The following is an 18,100-nucleotide window of genomic DNA, read 5'->3' on the forward strand; positions in this document are numbered from 1 at the left end:
AAAAATACCTGGCCCACACTGCAGGACTCCCTTTACTTTATGACACTGGAAAATATGAGCCCTCAGTCTCTTCTCCGTAATTCCAAAATCCAAAAAGTTCTAAAAACCCAAAGTTTTTAAAATAAGTTTGGCACAAATTCTTTTCGTACAAAACTTAAACCTAAACCAACATGAGAACATTTATAGGCTTTGCAGATCCCTCTTAGGGAATTTAAGTTTTGCTGCAGAAGTATTTTTGTTTGATTGTGGGGTGCTCCTTTCTGAAATCTGGGAAACCCTGAATTCCAAAATACACCTGGCCCCAAGGGTCTTGGACAAGGGCCGTGCCTGAATCCACTATTGAAGATCTGTTGTATTAGTTAACACCTTCCTTTAAAAACCCAAACTCTCCAGAAAGAGTCATTCACGACATACGATAATTTCTACCCCTGCTGTCCTCCTAAAATCTAGCTGACCATTGCCTGCATGGAGAAAGGGGACAGGGGCCTAAGATGGTTCTGGAACATGTGACATTTGGGAGAATGGAGCATGCCTGGAGAGGCCCTGAGGAGAGGGAAAGCTCTAGAATACCTGGAGACCTGACGAGGAGGACAGAGAATCCGAGATGACAGCAAGGCAAACCTCTGCCTAATTCAAAATTGAAACCAGAGCCCAAAAAACAAATCAGAAACTCTCTTCCTCCTCCCACCTGTTCTACAAGCCCTGTTCCCAGAACCCAAAACTGAGGCCCCTACTATTAGTAAATTACTACCTTAATATGCTATTAAATAGGGGCGCCTGGGTGGCTCCGTCAGTGAAGCGTCGGCCTTCAGCTCAGGTCATGATCTCAGGGTCCTGGGATCCAGCCCCACTTCGGGCTCCCTGCTCAGCGGGGGTCTGCTTCTTCCTCTCCCTCTGCCTCCTCCTTCCTGTTCATGCTGTCTGCCTCTCTCTCTCTCTCAAATAAATAAATAAAATCTTTTTTTTTTAAAGATTTTATTTATTTATTTGACACAAAGAGATACAGCGAGAGAGGGAACACAAGCAGGGGGGAGTGGGAGAGGGAGAAGCAAGCTTCCCACGGAGCAGGGAGCCTGCTGTGGGGCTCGATCCCAGGACCCTGGGATCATGACCTGAGCCAAAGGCAGACGCTTAACGACTGAGCCACCCAGGCGCCCCAATAAATAAAATCTTAAAAAAAAAAAAAAGATGCTATTAAATTAAAAGCTTTGTAGGTCAGGCTGGTAACCTAACATCATTGTTTTTATGGGAAAATGTGTTCCACATTCCAAATAATCAACTTGCAAATGATCATTAGGAACAGAGAGTGCTTCTGTAAGTTCCCTGCCAGGGGACAGCCTTTCTGAGTTATTTCACAGGTGGGAAACCAAGCCAAGCCTGGTACCAGAGGAATGGCTATCCTGTAGGAAGCATTGCAACAACCACTAATGAAACATACACACATGTTGTTACCAGAACATGCAATATCAAATAAAAGAAACAAGCCTTCAAACCAGGGTCTTGATGACTGAGTCCCTCCAGCCTCAGACTCTATCTCTGACAAAGGTGTCACAGTACACCTACAAGCTCACAGTAAAAGATGGAAGTATCTAGAGTTTTAGAGATGTTCCCTAAACCCCGCCCAAAAGTATAATGTAATATCATCTGTCATTTGAGAACTAGCCTACATGTTCAACCTGTACCACCTTTTAAAAGGACAACAGCAATCAACATTTCCTGACTATTCCCCATGCCCCATGTTTTGCCCACATCACCTACGGAACACACACTACAACTCTGTTGAAGGTATTAAAAGCCCCATTTTCAGAGATAAGCAAGGCTCAGAGAAGGTGATCTGCCAGGCAGAGCCAGGTCTGTACAACTCTAAAATCCAAGGTTTTCATCACTACACTGTCTGAGTGAAGTAGTTCTTTCTACTTGTTCCAAAACGTCCTGTTTCAAACTTCAAAGGAGGACCACCTCCCGGCACCCGGCTCTTTCCAGCCACAGATATCCTCGCTGCGCCTTCATCTCTTTCAGTGCATGGGCTATCTCCCCAGCCACCCAACTTCGGAGACACATTCATCTCACTGAGAATTCTGGTTGGCTTCTATCTCTCACAGGCATTACCGGAACTTCTAAGGGCACAGGCACAGAAGTTTTGTACCAAATGAAGTAAACGTCTGGTTTCAAATGCCCTAAGAGACCATACCCAGCTCTTGGTTCATCTATTTGGTGCAGGGAAGGGGATGCCTTTTTTGATCTTCATAATTTCTCCTTCCTGAGACCTTTCCAGGGATCCCAAAACGCAAGACAGTTAGAAGGCATAACCAATGCGTTCAAAACATGAGCTGTGTTTGGCCCGTCTATTCGCCCTGTCAGAACTTTAAATCATCTACGGTCAGTCCTTCCTAGCTCGGGTGCGGGAGGTGGGTGTCAGCAAACAGCCCTCCCCCTTCTTCAGGAAACGGGTCTCTATCAGACCCTTTCCCTAGTACTCCCATCCTAGTTATTTGAGATGAACTAAAGCCAGGCCACAGTGTAAATAAAAGTTACAGATCGTGATGCCAGGGAGGGACTCATCTTGCACAACCAGCTTTTTTTCAATTAGTGGTTTACACAACCAAGGGCAGCTTCTCTCAATAAATTTTCAGCCCCTGAAACCCGCCTCCAAGAGGGAGAGAGGGTAGGTGGAGGAGGGGTGGGCAGGGTGCGGAGGAGTCTGGAAACGGGGTGCAGGCAGGCCCAGGCCCACAGAGCACCACCCCTCACCCCCCGAGCAGGCTCGAATAAAGAAGGCAGCCACCCGAATCACTGTCGACCCCGTCCCTGGCAGCTTCCCCACCAGCTCAAGAGCTGACTTCAGCACCAGCAGCCCAGATGTGGAAAAGGCCTCCCCACTGGCCACGGCGCTGCCCGGGCTCCCCAGGTCCAGGTGTTGCGCCCCACCCGCCACCCCTTCGCAGCCCTGGGCTCTCGCCGCTCCCCAGATCCTCCCAGCACGTCTTCCTCAGGGCCCAGCAGCTTCTACCACCCGAGTTCCTCCACCTCCCGACCCGCCCCCTCCCCCGCGGCCGAGCCCCCCCCCCGCCCACACACACACACCACACCCCTTCCCCGCCCCCGCGCCGGGTGCCGCCCCCGCGCCCCTACCCGACCCCGGCCGGGCCCGGCCCGTCCTACCTGGCGGCGACTGCCGCTCGCCCTCAGCCATCTTCCTCCCGCCAGGAGCCGGCCCGAATGCCTGCAGTCCCCTCTCACCTTTCACCCCCGCACCCCCTCCCTTTCCCCGGCTCCACCAGGCGCTCAGAGCTTTCTGAAGAGAAAGGAGGACCAGCCGGCTATAACAGAAAACCGAGAATTGAAATCACCCCCGTGAAGACGACCGCCATGCTGGTGCGGGGCACTCGGGGAGCATGCCCAGTAACGGCTGGCTCGCGGCTGCGGCGCTCACGGGGAGGCGGCGGCCATGTTGGTGCGGGGCAGCTGGGAGCATGCGCGCCGACGGCCGGCCCACCTCCCTACCAGCCCGCGGTCGGCCCGGCCATGGGAGCGCGGCAGCCATGCTTGTGCGGGGCGCTCCCCACCTGTCATCTTTGACCCTATCCCGAGGCATATTAGAGGACGTTCCCCTATTGACATGGCTGTGTTTTTCTGCCGCTCTGAGAGTAGCGCTCAAGGACACCAAACGGACTGAGAGGGGTGCACGCTACTGCCTCCAACAGCTTAGACAGCCAGTGGAGGTGGGAGACGGCGAGCTGGACAGCAGCCTTTTTCTCCCCTCTTCCTGGGTTCCACCGCCTCGCGGGGTCTCGCGACCACTAACTGCGCCCTCGGCTCCGCCCCCGGCCAGCCCCGCCCGGCGCTCTGGGCTAACGGCCCGGGCCCGCAACCGGCTGGTGGCCCCGCCCCAAGAATCCTCCTCCCGGGGGCCCCCAGCCCGCCGCCCGCCGGGCCCGGTGGGTGGGCGCCGGGTCGCCTCTACCGGCCGGCGGCGGTGACTCGGCGACCTTGGCCCGGAGACTCTAGCGGGGACCCACCGGCGGCGGCGGCGGCGGCGGCGGCGGCGGCGGCGGCGCCGCAGACTTTGCCCAGTGCGGAGGACCGAGCGGACTGTGTGTCCGCGGGCGGGCCCCAGAGATGTTGGCTTTCGCGGCCAGGGCCGTGGTGAGTGCGGCGAGGAACCGGGGCGGGCGGGCCCTGGACGGGACGGGCGGGCCGCGAGCCGGGCCAGACACGCAGCTGCGCCGGAATGGAGAAACAGGCCATGGAGGCGACGCGGCCGGGTGGCCACTGTCCTGCCCGGCCAGCAGCTGCTGGGGTGGGATCGGCAGGTGGACTAACCCTGCTTGGCAGAGGAGGGGACGGAGGCTCAAGGTCAGAGATCCGATCGAACGCACGTCGTGTGGCTCTAAACTCCAGCCACCCGAAAAAGATAGTGGGGACCCTGGCTTCAGGCAGCACTTCCACCCTTAGACCCAGAGCCAAGGAGCTGAGGGACCGGGAGTCTCTCCCCCTGACTCACACACCTGTCGCATGCTCAGCCTGAGCCATCTGTGCCCAGGCCAGAGCCACTTCTCCAACCTCATCCAGTTGGTCATTCTCCTTGGGCTTATCAAAATGGCCCTTGGGGAACTTTGTGTGGCCAGAGAAATTCATGTGGAGGCCTCAAGCTGGGCGGCGGGGAAGATCCTCTGAACCGGCAGGAGGCAGCAGGTGGCAGCCCCATACCCTTTGTCTCCACCAGTCCCTCCCTGCCAGCTTGTCCATGTCTACCCCAGAATCCTCCCCACAGGACAGCAAGCAGTGCTGCCACTCTGATTTGAGTTCCTTTCCTCTCTCCTTCAAGCATATCTCTGCTTGCATCTCCTTCTGTCTGTGCCAAGAAGGATGTCCAAACAGACACTCCCTGGCCCAGAGGGCTGAGGTTACCCATCTGCTGGCCCAGAGGTTCTTCCAGATCTCCCAGAGACCTAAGGCTCCACATCACCCTTGCCACTGACACCTGAGCAGTGCCCCCATCTGACAGACGGCTTCTAGGTCATCCTCCAGGACCTGCTGGGTGGCCTGATCACTTTATCTCCTTTAGGCAAGGAGAGACTTGGCCAGAATCCCCCAGATCTGGTGACTCAAATCTAGCAGATTCCCAAAACCAGCTGCCTCCTCCTTCAGTTTATTTTTTTAGTGCCCGAAGTCCTCCACTCTTGCCCCCAGGTGACAGCTCAAGAGAAGCAGGCTTTGGTGGAAGGGAGGCCCGGAAGGGCTCCAAGAGTCCTGGAGGAAAACGAAATGAGCTCTTAGCAGCCCCTCGCCACTTAATGGCCCTTTCCCAGTGTCTGCTCTCTCGCACCAAGCCCAGTTTACAGGACTGATTTCAGGGTTGTGGTGCAATCTCAGTGGCCAGGCGGCTTCTGCCTCCAGCCAAGTTTTCCATCATTAAACAAACCTACGCAGATTCCAACAGGTGGATTTTTAAAATTCCTCCTCGCCCTGGCACCAGACCCACCCAGAGAAGAGAGGAGAACATATTCCAGGTTTCCTTCTACTCTGGTGCCTACTACCGGCCCCTTCACCTGCTCCCCAATCCTCTACTTCTGGCAGCCAACAAGGATGCCTGCCAGCGCCACAACCCTAGATGCCACCCTAGCCACCGAAGCCGTTGCCACTGCCACCTCTGCGTCCCCCTGAATCTTGGTTCTTCTCTTTCCAGCCCAGGCAAGTGGCTGTCTCTTGCTAGGTTCTGCTCGCCCACTGGGTAGCACAGTTAGGCTTAGAGGCCCAGCCCAAGGCAGAAAGACAGGGCTCAGAACCTCAGTCCTGCCATGGAAGACGGGCAGCAGAAAGAGAAGGTATGGAACGATCCTCCGCCACTTGCCTACCCACTGCTGCGCACAGCCTCGGATCTCCTATTTCTCTCTCTGCCCACCTCCAGAATCTCCCCCATTTCCTCTCTCTGCCACCTCTCACCCACCTATCAGGCCATTCAGCTCTTGCTTACCACGGCACTGCCCCTATGCCGCTTCTGTGCCCATCCCGCAGACAGATGAAAACCAAGGCCTGGCCCTCGCCCAAAGGTTCTGTCGTCATCCGGCTCCTTCTGACTTTCTCTTTATGCCTCTTATTTCCCAGCTTGGCAAGGGTGGGAGAAAAGGAGGTGGGGGGGCCCCTGGCCGGGAGCGGTCACCTCACTGCTTGCTGGCTGGCTCATTGTGCTAGGGTGAAGAAGGTGGGGCCTTGTTGCTTCCAGACAGGTGAGAGGTCGCTGTCAGCTCTGCCACCCCCAACAGGTGCCATTCACCCTGACTTGGTTCCCGGTTACCGGGATCAATGGCCACACCCCCGCCCATCCCCCTACCTGCATCCCCAGGCCCCAGAGAGGTGGAGACACCTACAGTTTGAGGGCTGGGAACCCAGGCAGGCACCACCCAAGAGGCTGTCTCTGACCCCGGGGATGGGCACATAAGTGCCCAGGACCAGAGCTTCAGGATTGCCAGGGTCTTCCAGAGCCGGTGAGAGAATGAGCAGGATGTTCTGCTGCCTGCAGGTGAAGCCCCTGGGCTTCCTCAGGCCCTCCTCCTTGATGAGTGTCTCCAGCCGCTTCAAGGCCCACCAGGATTCGCTGCCCCGATTGCCCGTGCCCGCGCTCCGCCAGTCCCTGGACCGCTACCTCAAGGCTCTGCAGCCCATCGTGAGCGAGGAGGAGTGGGCCCAGACCAAGCAGCTGGTGGAAGAGTTTCAGACTGCGGGGGGTGTAGGGGAGCGCCTGCAGAAGGGGCTGGAGCGCAGGGCCAGGAAGACGGAGAACTGGGTGAGTGGAGCTCCCTGTTCCCACACGGGTTGAGGGGCCCGGGGCCCTCTCAGAGGCTCAGGTCATGAGAGGATCCCTCGCTGTGGCCTGTTGCCGGCCTCACGCTGAATTTCCTAGCACCGGCTGCTCTGGCACATTCTTTCATGCCACGGGGTTTCTTGAGCGCTTCCTCTGTGCCTCGCACTAGGCCGGTCCCTGAGTGAGCGAGAAGGACACAGTCCATGGTCCCTTGGGGCTGACATTCAAGGAGGGTGGGAAGCAAGGTGATTAAACAGCATACAGGTGAGTGGATGAGTTTCTTTCCGGCAGTGAAGTTCACCAGGAGAAAAAAGGGAGAGAGGAGAATGGCAGTGTCTTTGTTTGGAGTGGGCTGAGAGGAGGAGACCTTGGGTCTAAGACAGAGAACAACCGGGGCAAAGGTGGGAAGAGCCTAGCATGTCTAGCAGCCGAGGCTGGAATGTAGAGCAGTGGCCTGGGGCTGGGGGTGGGAGGTGCATCAGAGGAAGGAATCTGGGCTGGAGTTCAGTGGGAGGGGGCATTGGTGCTGTTCAGTGACAGATTCGATCGCCCTGGTTCCTTGTCCCCATCATGCAGGTGTGCACAGCTCATGAAAATGGGTCCACACTGATGCTCCGTGCACTTTTCTATATGCATCTTACACCTCAACACGGTGGAAAAGAACCACCCCGACTGCTGGGAGGGAAGCGGGCGTGGGGGTGGGAGGCATGGGATGAGGCTGGCACTGGCACCCCAAGGGAGATGCCAGCAGGGAGAGGGCAGACGAGTCAGTTCCCTCTGTCCCGTGTATGTTCTGGAGGAGGAACCAGTGGCCCTTGCTGATGGGGGTCGTAGGGGGAGCTGTCCTGACCTAAAGCAACTTGCGTGGGGGGGGGGGGGGGGGGGGGGGGAGGGGGGGCCGGGGCCAAGGCGGGGGGGGGCGAGGAGGGAGCAGTCTTGTGGGAGCGAACCAGAGCTGGGTTCCAGCCATATAAGGTGGGAGATGCTCTGAGTGGGGCAGATGGAGGGCTGGGGGCTGCACACAGAAGGTAGGAGTCATCAACTGGCAGGCGGCATGTACTGAGCCTCGGCAGGCACTTAGAGAGTCTGTGGTCTGGCGGTTTCCCAACAGTTTCATCCCGGAACTCCTTCCCACAGAAGCTTCTAGCTAAAGAGGTAGGGGTATCCCCTTCTCCACTCACAGGGCCCTCGTGCCCAGCAGACTCTCAGCGGGGGAATGCCCACATCTGCAGGATCTCCCCTTATTTCCCAGCTCTGGCCAGAGGCCCGGAGATCCTGATGGAGTGGGGGGGCCCCTGGCTGAAGGGCAGCCCCGCTGCCCCCAAGGGGAGGGAATTCCTGTCTGCTCCTCCCTGACCCACAGATGAGGAAGCTGAGGCCCAGAGAGGTAGATTGAAAGCCCAGAGCCACACAGCTGCTCTCAGGGAGGCCCTGAGCTACACAGGAGTGTCTGGCCGACCAGGAGCCCTGTCCTCGGGTCACAAGTCAGCAGACAGATGCTGCCCCCTGGCCTGCTGTATAACCTGGGCACATTGTCTCCCCTCACCCCTTGCCAGGGGCCCACAGCTGGTGGCCTGGTGCTGCAGGCCAGCAGTTCCCCAAGCAGAAACTGTTTGGTGAAGAGGCAGGTCCCACCGCCATTTGAGAGGGGAGAGGAAACACAATGGGGGCGTGGGGTGCCTAGGATGGAGAGACTGGCCAGGGAGGTGTTTCAGGCATGCGCTTGCAGGGGCGGAGCGAGGGGGGTAGTACGACCAGCACGTAAGGCTCAAGGATGATAGTCAGTGGTAGGCTGCACAGCCCGGGGATAGTAGCCTTCAACAGCCTGTCCGTGGCTGGTCCCCAGAGACACTGCTCCCCCAGTGGAAATAGCGCCCCTTGGGCAGAGGACAGACCACCAGGTGGAGACACAGGATGTGGTACCCACATCTTGTCACTAGGGCAGTGATTTACCCTCACAGGGAGCTTTCCCCAGATGGCCCTGACCTGGAGACCCAAGGGAGTGTCTGCACCCCAGTCTGACACCAACAAAACCCAGGCCACGGAGGACCAGGGTCCCAGGGGCTACACTGCACTGAGCCCGTGCATTCCTGGCTCCCTGGAGAATATCTACCTGGGACGGTCAAAAACACATTCATCAGACCTTATAGATTTTTCCCTTTTCCCCTTTTTTGTTTATCCGGCATATATTTTTTTCTTTCTAAAAGTAGTAAAATCATTGACCAAAAGTGTGTAAGAGGGGCGCCTGGGTGGCTCAGTCAGTGAGGCGTCTGCCTTCGGCTCAGGTCGTGGTCCCAGGGTCCTGGGATCGAGCCCCGCATCGGGCTCCCTGCTCAGCGGGGAGTCTGCTTCTCCCTCTGCCTCTGCCACTCCCCCTGCTTGTGCTCTCGCGCTCTCTCAGACAAATAAATAAAATCTTAAAAAAAAAAAAAAAAAAACCCTTGTAAAAGAAAGGAAAACGATTCCCTTTTCTCCCCCCCCCCCTCACCCCCCCCCACCCCCACCCGCAGGTTTCCTGCCCAGTCACTCTCTCTGGAATCTTCGGCTTGGCAGTTTTGTCTGATTTATCTTGCTAAGGTGGATTGCCTCAGGCCAAGGGGAAATGATGGGGTGCTGCTGGTGGGTTGAAGGGGGTGGGGGGCTCTGGATCTGAGCATTCACTCTGAGGATCTGCGCCCTATAGAGGGGGCAGAAGGGGCCCAGCCAGGTCCCCGCCCACGCCTCACAGGCTCTGGTCCTTTTCCCAGCTGTCTGAATGGTGGCTCAAAACAGCCTACCTCCAGTACCGCCAGCCCCTCGTCATCTACTCCAACCCTGGTGTGGCCCTGCCCAAACAGGACTTTGTGGACCTGCAGGGACAGCTCCGGTGAGTGGCTGCGACTGGGACGGGGCTCCGGGCCTGTCCAGGGCCCTGACGTCCAGTGCCTCGGGACACTGCAGGGGCCCCAGTCCGGGTCATTATCTTTCATCCCCACATGCAGCCTTATGAAGTCGGGAGTATCATCCCTACTTTACAGATGGGAAACTGAGGCTCAGAGCAATGGTAGGGCTTGCCCAAGAGTACCTTTCAGGATTGGCTGATCCAGGCCAGAAAGCAGGGTCTTTCTGGCTCTGCAGCTTCATAACTGGTTGCCACACTGTGGACCACGTCTCCTCCCTCCCTCTAAACCTGAGGCTGTCCCTCACATCAGTTGCGACACTTCACCACTCTCCTCTCTCTCTTCAGCTGGCCACAGGGGTGACCTTTATACACAGTCCCCTTTTCCACATTAGGCCCTGCCACTTGCCCTGGCCCCTGTTCCGGTAAACCAGGGATAAAAATACCAGTGACAGGGATCTCCTGCCCAAGGACCAGCCACCCAGGGCTACCACCTGCTTCTCTTAAAGGGAACAGGGTACCCCAAGAATTCTGACTCAGACTCCAGCCCGTGGTCCCCATGGTCCAGGGGCAGCCCAGGTGTCAGGCGTGATTGGCGTGGCCCAGACCATCCAAGGAGGAAGGTCAGGTTGAGAGAGGTGGCCTGGGAGACACAGAGGCCCCCAAACAGGAAGGTACCTATCAGAGGGGACACCCTGAGCCACTGCCCTCCCATTCATACTCCCTGTCCCCCAAGGTCCCCGGTCCCTCTATAACTGAGGTTTCAGAGAAGGGTGACCTCCTTCCAGGCTCCAGGCTGTGGTTCAGGGCTTTAGGCCCTGTGTGGGTTGAATCCACCAGCACTGACCAGTAAACCAGCTATAATCGTAACTCCATTCGTTACACCTACATCCTGCCAGGGCTTGGCTGAAGCATCTCCCTGGGCCCTCTAAGAGTCATCCCTCTAGAGATAAGAGAAAGCTGGCTCAGAAAGGCAAGCTGGGACTCAAACACAGGTCCTGCCCTTGAACACCTTCATGCTTACTGCAAGCAGTGAATCAGAAGTGAAGCAATCTGTCTCCTTTGAGTCGGCCCCTCCCGTCAGCCCACGGGTGTCCCTGATCAGGGACCTTCCACTAGGAGTCCACACAGCTTCTGATCTCTAATTGGTCCCCCCAGGTTCGCTGCCAAATTCATCGAGGGCGTGTTGGATTTCAAGGCCATGGTTGACAAGTGAGCAGCCCACCCCCACCCCCCCACCCCCCCCAGTTCCCACAGCCGCTCCAGCCTGGGCTGGGGCGAGGCCAATCAGCGGACCGATGCTGGGCTGGCCCAGAGCTCCTCGCTTCCAGTTCCTGTTGGCCCTGCCTCTGTTGGGGTTGGGGAGACAGAGTGCGGGGATTGGGACACCGAGGTCCTCTGCTCCCGCTGCTGAGACCGCTGCCTGGCGGCACGGTCCCGACAGACCCCTGGAATTGGTGTCCCAGCCAAACAAAGAGGACCCCAGAGGCTGACTCACTGCTTCATCTCTCCTGTGGCAAACTGAGGCACAGAGGGGGAAGGGGGTTTCCAGGGTGACCCCAGCAGGGCCCAGCCCAGGGGTGGAAGACAGGCCTCCTGACCGCAGGCCAGGCCCTGACCCAGCCCCGGCTCCTGCTGAGTGGGGGTCGGGACACCGCTCATGTGAGCCCCCTTCTCAGCCATGCCCAGCAGCAGCTTCCTGCCGGTCTTGCCCTCTTCCCCGCTTACCTGCCTGGTGGCCCCCTCACTGTCCCTCTGCCCCCCCCCCCCCCCGCAGCGAGACCCTGCCCGTGGAGTACCTGGGGGGGAAGCCGCTGTGCATGAACCAGTACTATCAGATCCTGTCCTCCTGCCGCGTGCCAGGCCCCAAGCAGGACACGGTCATCAGCTTCAGCAAGACCAAGAAGCCGCCCATGCACATCACTGTGGTGCACAACTACCAAGTGGGTGGGCTCCCAGCCTGCTGCAGGGGAGGAGGGGGGCAGGGCCAAAAGTCAGCCGCCCCAGCGCACAGGCCCACGCGTCCCCAGGAATAGGCATGCCCTAGGCGTCTCCACCGGGTGCCCCGCTAGGCCCCAGCCTGAGGGCAGCCAGGAGGGGCCCCGGGCCTGGCCAGCCTGGGGGAGAGCAATGCAAGGCCCTCCCCGCCTCACACCCGTGGCCTGACTTCGTCCCCTCGGCAGGGCCTGGGCCAGCCAGCACTGGCTGCAACTTCTGGGCTGCCAAGGCCAGGAGGAAGCAGGGGTGGGAGGTAACTGCGGCCAGTCTGAGACACACACACACACACACCCTCCTCCCTTCTCTCCACTTGCCTGTGCCCGGATAGTTTTTTGAGCTGGATGTGTACCACAGCGATGGGACACCCCTGACATCAGATCAGATCTTCGTGCAACTGGAGAAGATCTGGAACTCGTCACTACAAACCAACAAAGAGCCCGTGGGCATCCTCACCTCCAACCACCGCAACTCCTGGGCCAAGGCATACAACACCCTCATCAAAGGTGCCCCTGGGTTGGGGTGGAAGAAGGAAGAGAGGCCCCCACCAGGCCCCGGGCAGCCACATTTCTCACTGAATCCTCTCAAGTCAGAGTGGGTGTTGGCCCATTTCACAGATGAGGAAACTAAGGCTTGGTTGGGTTTAGTTTCCCTCTGTTAAGTAGCAAGTTACGGTAACAGTCGAAGTCCTCTGGCTGCGGACCCCACCTCTGCCTCCACGTTCCTTCCAAATCCTGTGTTGGTCAAGGCATTGTCCCCAGAGCCAGAACCCTGTGTTGGCCCCCTGAGCCACACTGGCTCTCCATGTGACCTGGGGCTTCTGTTTCCTCAGTTCTTTTTTTTTTTTAGATTTTATTTAGTTATGCACAAGAGTGGGGGGAGGGGCAGAGGGGGAAGGAGAGGGACAAGCCGACTCCCGGCTGAGCCCCGGGGCTCCAACTCAGACCTCACGACCCTGAGACCCTGGCCTGAGCCAAAATCAAGAGTCGGGTGCTTAACTGACTGAGCCACGCAGGCACCCCTCTTTTTTTTTTTTGTTTAAGATTTTATTTATTTATTTGACAGAGACACAGCGAGAGAGGGAACACAAGCCGGGGGAGTGGAAGAGGGAGAAGCAGGCCTCCCTCTCAGCAGGGAGCCCGACGCAGGGCCCGCCCAGTCCCAGGACCCTGGGATCATGACCCAAGCCGAAGGCAGACGCTTAACCAACTGAGCCACCCAGGCGCCCCTGTTTCCTTATCTCTAATGTGGGTCCGGGATTGGGCCCTGCCTCACGGGGTGCCCGGGGGGCCGCAGGGTCCTGTTGAGGGTAAAGCATGAGATGAATGCTCTAGAAGCCTCTGAGGCCTCCCCGGGCCTGACATTCAGCCCCATCTCGCACCCCTCCCGCCTGCCTCCACAGACAAGGTGAACCGGGAATCAGTACGCTCCATCCAGAAGAGCATCTTCACCTTGTGCCTGGACGCCCCCATGCCCCGGGTCTCAGACGATGTGTACCGCAACCACATGGCCGGCCAGATGCTGCACGGGGGTGGAGGCAAGCTTAACAGTGGCAATCGCTGGTTCGACAAGACGCTGCAGGTGAGGACTTGGCGGGGCCAGGACGCACACCCAAACTTGGCCCACTGCAGCCTCAGGACTTCCTGCCCCTCACCTGGGCGTCCCTGGCCTCCCAGCTAGTAAAGCAGGTGGGAAGCCAGCAGGTGGAGGTGGCTGTAATTACCGGGCGGTTAGCCTGTTATTAGCGGGCCTGGCCCAGAAACCGCTGTCACCCCTGCAGCACATCAGAGAGAGCCTGGGCTGTGGGGCCAGGCAGAGCGACGCGGTCTTGGCTGTGACTTTCCCTCTCTGCGCCTGTAAAATGACCCCCAGGGAGGGTACTGCAGGGACTCAGTGAGGTGTGTGAGTATGGGACGTGCTTGCTGTGGCCTGGAATGGGCCCAAGGCCCCTGCTGAGCGTTCGCTGTTACTAATAACAGTAATAAGTCAGCCTAACCCCTGAGATGGCTCCAGAGAGGCGCTTCCCACGGACCCAGCCAGCAGAGAGTGGCTCCAGGGCCCTGGGCCTGACAGGTCCCTGCTCCCCTCCATAGTTCATTGTGGCAGAAGACGGCTCCTGTGGGCTTGTGTATGAGCATGCGGCAGCAGAGGGCCCCCCCATCATTGCCCTTGTGGACCACGTCATTGAGTTCACGTGAGTGTGGTTGTCCCACCCTCTAGCCAGTTCCCTAGCTCCCGGTGATAGATGACACACACGGGGGAACGCCCCTCTCCCTTGGGCCTGGGAATCTGTTTCTTCAAATGAAGCCAGAGGAAGGAAGGCCTGGGCTTAGAGTCTGTCAGACCTGGGTTTGCCTTCCGGCTCTGCCACTCCCCAGCTACAGGACCTCAGACAAGTCCCCTCCCCACTGCAGGCCTCCTCCCTGTGGCTCCTAGAAAGCTGGAGCGAAGGCATTTTTCTAAGGAGCAAACCCAGGGTCTCCCTAGGCTGGCTCCCTCCAGCCTCGGGGACCTGTGCCCCACCCCCACCCCAGGCCCAGGGATGGAGCCAGGCTCCTGAGGCCTCCCCGTGTCCCTTGCAGGAAGAAGCCCGAGCTCGTGCGGTCCCCCATGGTGCCCCTGCCCATGCCCAAGAAGCTGCGGTTCAACATCACCCCCGAGATCAAGAGTGACATTGAGAAGGCCAAGCAGAATCTCAGCATGTAAGCACTGGGCACAGATGGTTAAGTTAGTTTAAAAGTCCGGGGCCCTGGAGCCTGCCGGGCTCCTGTTCCGGGTCTTTCGTCATACCCGGCTGCTACTGAGCCTGCCCTTGGGCCTTCCCTGGGGCTGGCAGGGGCTGCCAGGTGCCTGCCCCTCACCCAACTCCCCTCTCCCCACCCCCCCAGCATGATCCAGGACCTGGACATCATGGTGATGGTGTTCCACCACTTTGGAAAAGACTTCCCCAAGGCGGAGAAGCTGAGCCCTGATGCCTTTGTCCAGATGGCCTTACAGCTGGCCTATTACCGGTGCGCCCTGCCCCCACCCCGCCAGTGGAGGCGGCATGAGGCCTGGGGGTGGAGGCGGGGCACCCTGCCAGGGGGGTGCTCAGCCCCCTCTCCCACCCAGGATCTACAAACAGGCGTGCGCCACGTACGAGAGTGCCTCCCTGCGCATGTTTCACCTGGGCCGCACCGACACCATCCGCTCCGCCTCCGTGGATTCGCTGGCCTTCGTCAAAGCCATGGATGACCCCAGCGTGTCGGTGAGTGGTCTGGGGTAAGGGTGGGCAAGCTGGCCTCCCTTCCTTCCTATACGTTCTGTCATCACACCACTGATTGAGCACCTACTGTCCTTCCAACCCTTCAACCCCTGGGTGCTGGGAATCTCCCAGAAGGTGGAGTCATGATTTGGCCCTGAGCTTCCTGGCAGCCAAAGACTAAAAGAAACTGTTCGTTCGTTCACTGGTCTGCAGCAAGCATCTGCCCTGTGGGTCAGGCCTCGGGGAAGGACTGACGAGAGAGAGGGCCGTTCCGGTTTCTGCTCTCAGAGGGCGCAGACACTAGTGCTGGCTGGGAAGTGGGCTGCTGGGGTGTGGGCGGCAGGAACAGGGAAGGGACAGATACTTCAACTCCCTCACCCCCTAGGAGCACCAGAAGGTGGAGCTGCTGCGGAAGGCCGTGCAAGCCCACCGAGCCTACGCCGACCAGGTGACCGAATGACCTCATTTCCCGGCTGTCCATCTGCCTGTCCCTCCCTGCGGCAAATGCTGCTCACCCTTAACACAAACCCCTCCTCCCCAAACCTTGGGGCACTTGGGGCACCTGGAGCCAGGCTGAATATTGCCCTTTTAAAGTTGGAGAAACCGAGGCTCAGCCCAGCGACTTTGGTGGTCCCGGGTTAGCCTCTGGATCTTGCGTCATGCTCTCTCCTCGGTGTCCCGGGAGCCCAGGACGCTGACGGTTTGCAGAGTCTGGCCAACAGCAGCGCTCCTGCCCTCTGACAGCTTGGGCGGTGGTCAAGGGGGCTGGAGGCCTGGGTTCCCATCTGGCTCCGAGCACCTGTGTGTGCCAGGCCCTGCCTGCGTTCCATGCAGATGTCCATTTTGATCTCACTGCCACCCTGTAAAAGGAAATTCAGTGACCATCCCCATTTTATAGATGAAGACACTGAGGCCCCAGGATGTAAGTGACCTGCCAAGGCCCCATAGCCAGGATGGGGCCAGGCCACCCATCCTGTGGGCCTGTGTTCTTAAATCCTGCCCTGTCCCCTCCCTGGACAGGTCCCTGGGCCTCAGTTTCCCCATCTGTAAAGGGAGGGCTGTCCTGCCTGGACCCTCTGGTCTTGTGAGTCCAAGGGACCACTGCATGGAAGAGGAGCTGCTGCTATAGGCCTTTGAGGAAGGTCAGGGGCACCCTCTGGGCCTGCAGCCGCTGCACCTGATAGCTTCCCCCCTCACAGGCCATCCGCGGGGAGGCCTTCGACCGGCACCTGCTGGGACTGAAGCTGCAGGCCATTGAGGACCTGGTGAGCATGCCCGACATCTTCATGGACACCTCCTACGCTATCGCTATGCACTTCAACCTCTCCACCAGCCAGGTGGGCCACTGCCCCGGAGCCATCTGGGTTTTCCTGCCCTCCGGGCCCCTGCCACTGCCCTAGGCGCCCTGGGGTGGGATGGCACAGACCCCGCTGGAGCTAGACAAAGGCTCCACTGAACAGAGCCAAAGTCCAGAACATGGTCAGACCTTGGTGGTGGCGTGACCCATAGAGGCTACCCCATGTCCACTGCTGAAGCAGCTGAGTTCTGGTGGAAGAGCTGGGGTCAAGGGGCTGTGCTGCAGCTCAGGGAGACTGAGGAGGAGTCAGAGCCCCCCCGCACACACCCCCCACCGTGGGAGAATCACCTTCATTCATCCATTAGTCAGACACGAAGGAACATCTAAGTCATGCCATCCAGTGCTGGGCACTGGGACACAGCAGGGACAGACCACCATCCTGTGTCCCTGGGGGCTCAGAGTGTAGGCTGGAAGCACAGGGACCAAGGCAGTGACGCGCCCCCCCCCCCCACCGCCCCAGGAAGTGCTGGGGGTCAGGGGAGGCTCAAGGAGGGAGCACTTAAAGCTCCCTCGGGAATGGCAAGGACAGCTCTGTAGACGGTTGACTCCAGAACTGCGCCCCAAAGGAGGAGGAGAAGGAAGGCATCCGCTGGAGAAGAGGGCAGAGCACAGTGCGAGCAGAGATACAGAAAGGCCAGCTGGTGCCACCGCGGGGCTGGAGGGGAGCCCGTGGGGTAGGGTGGAAGCCTCAGTCCTGTGCTGTCTCCAGGTCCCTGCCAAGACAGACTGCGTCATGTTCTTTGGGCCCGTGGTCCCAGATGGCTATGGCGTTTGCTATAACCCCATGGAGGCTCACATCAACTTCTCCGTGTCGGCCTACAACAGCTGTGCCGAGACCAACGCAGCCCGCCTGGCGCACTACCTGGAGAAGGCACTCCTGGACATGCGCGCGCTGCTGCAGAGCCACCCTCGGGCCAAGCTGTGAGCCCCCTGTGCTCAGGCCTGCCGGTGTCACAGCCGTGCCCACCCCGGGAGTGGGCCGCCCACCAGCGTTCCGCTCCTTTGCTCCCTGCCCGCCGGACCTTGCAGATCTGACTAATGCAGGGCCGGCATCCCCCAGCAGGGCCTGCAGGCCTGAGCCAGGGCCTTCCATGGGGTCATCCCCAGCATTTGCTGGGGCCCGGGTCCTGGGCTGAGTTCAGAGGCTGAGCAGGACGGAAGGCCCTGGTGCCCGGTGCGTCACCCATGAGCCCACCTCCAGGGAAAGGAAGCCGAAGAGCCCGTCCCTTGCCAGGGCAGCAGACTGGGAAGTCCTTTTCTTGCTAGCTCAGCTCTAGCCAGCCCCCTGCCCTCTACACTGCTGGCTCCCAAGGATCTAGAGACGGGACTCTCTAGAGCCAGGGGCTCCAGGCCTCCCCGAGGCTGAGGCCAGGGTGCAGGGTGTGCCGGGAAGGGAAACCCAAGGCCTCGACGCAGCCCACCCTGCATGGCAGAACCGTGTTCCCCGGGGCGGGGGGGGGGGGGTGGGGAGCAGTTCTGTGCTCTTTTGGATCATGTGGCCCCTGAGCCCCGACTCGCTCGCTTCCACTCAGCTTGATTCCTGAACCATGTTGATGGTTGTATAACAGTAACGTGCAAGGTGATTAATAAAGCAGAAATTAGTCGGTGGAGAGGTGTTTCAGCCGAGGGGGCAGGCAAGGTGGGGCAGACGCCTTGCCTTCTCTCAACTTGGCCTGCATCTGGGAGTCAGTGTCCAAGCAGCCAGCAGGCCCAGAGGCTCCCAGAGCAGCCAAGGGGAGGGTTCTCCGGCTTCGGCTGGGGAGCCGCAGGCCAATGCCGACCTCAGGGCACTTAGCCGGGAATGGCACCAGACCCAGGGCT

The 18,100-nt window shown here is 59.1% G+C and overlaps 2 protein-coding genes across 5 annotated transcripts in view; one reads left to right on the forward strand and one right to left on the reverse strand.

The window, feature by feature from the left end:
* The window catches only part of PTPA (protein phosphatase 2 phosphatase activator), a 30,155-nt gene extending 26,404 nt beyond the window's left edge, over positions 1-3,751 (reverse strand). Inside the window, exon 1 of one of the 2 annotated variants that reach the window (XM_073905631.1) lies at positions 3,567-3,751. In XM_073905631.1, the coding sequence (XP_073761732.1) occupies positions 3,567-3,621 (55 nt within the window). In that variant the 5' untranslated portion in view covers positions 3,622-3,751. Of the gene's footprint in view, positions 1-3,162; positions 3,446-3,566 lie in introns of those variants that run through there. The other variant, XM_025888672.2, reaches the window with a different exon arrangement.
* Positions 3,752-3,771: 20 nt separating this feature from the next.
* On the forward strand, positions 3,772-17,887 carry CRAT (carnitine O-acetyltransferase). Of its 3 annotated transcripts, XM_025888668.2 has the most exons (15): positions 3,772-4,146; positions 5,690-5,828; positions 6,524-6,787; positions 9,553-9,671; positions 10,842-10,895; positions 11,461-11,626; positions 12,010-12,184; positions 13,081-13,259; positions 13,772-13,872; positions 14,261-14,380; positions 14,567-14,689; positions 14,790-14,925; positions 15,308-15,370; positions 16,122-16,259; positions 16,989-17,887. In XM_025888668.2, exons 2-15 carry the CDS (start codon positions 5,802-5,804, stop codon positions 17,202-17,204), a joined length of 1,881 nt encoding a protein of 626 aa, XP_025744453.1. In that variant the 5' UTR covers positions 3,772-4,146; positions 5,690-5,801; the 3' UTR covers positions 17,205-17,887. The 3 variants fall into 3 exon arrangements, with proteins under 3 accessions (XP_025744453.1, XP_025744455.1, XP_025744456.1); XM_025888670.2 differs by lacking the exon at positions 5,690-5,828; XM_025888671.2 differs by lacking the exons at positions 5,690-5,828; positions 6,524-6,787.
* The last annotated feature ends 213 nt before the right edge of the window (positions 17,888-18,100 follow it).

Source organism: Callorhinus ursinus, unplaced genomic scaffold (genome assembly GCF_003265705.2).
Source record: "Callorhinus ursinus isolate GAN/ISIS: 27379988/994484 unplaced genomic scaffold, GSC_fseal_2.0 scaffold24, whole genome shotgun sequence".
NCBI lineage: Eukaryota > Metazoa > Chordata > Mammalia > Carnivora > Otariidae > Callorhinus > Callorhinus ursinus.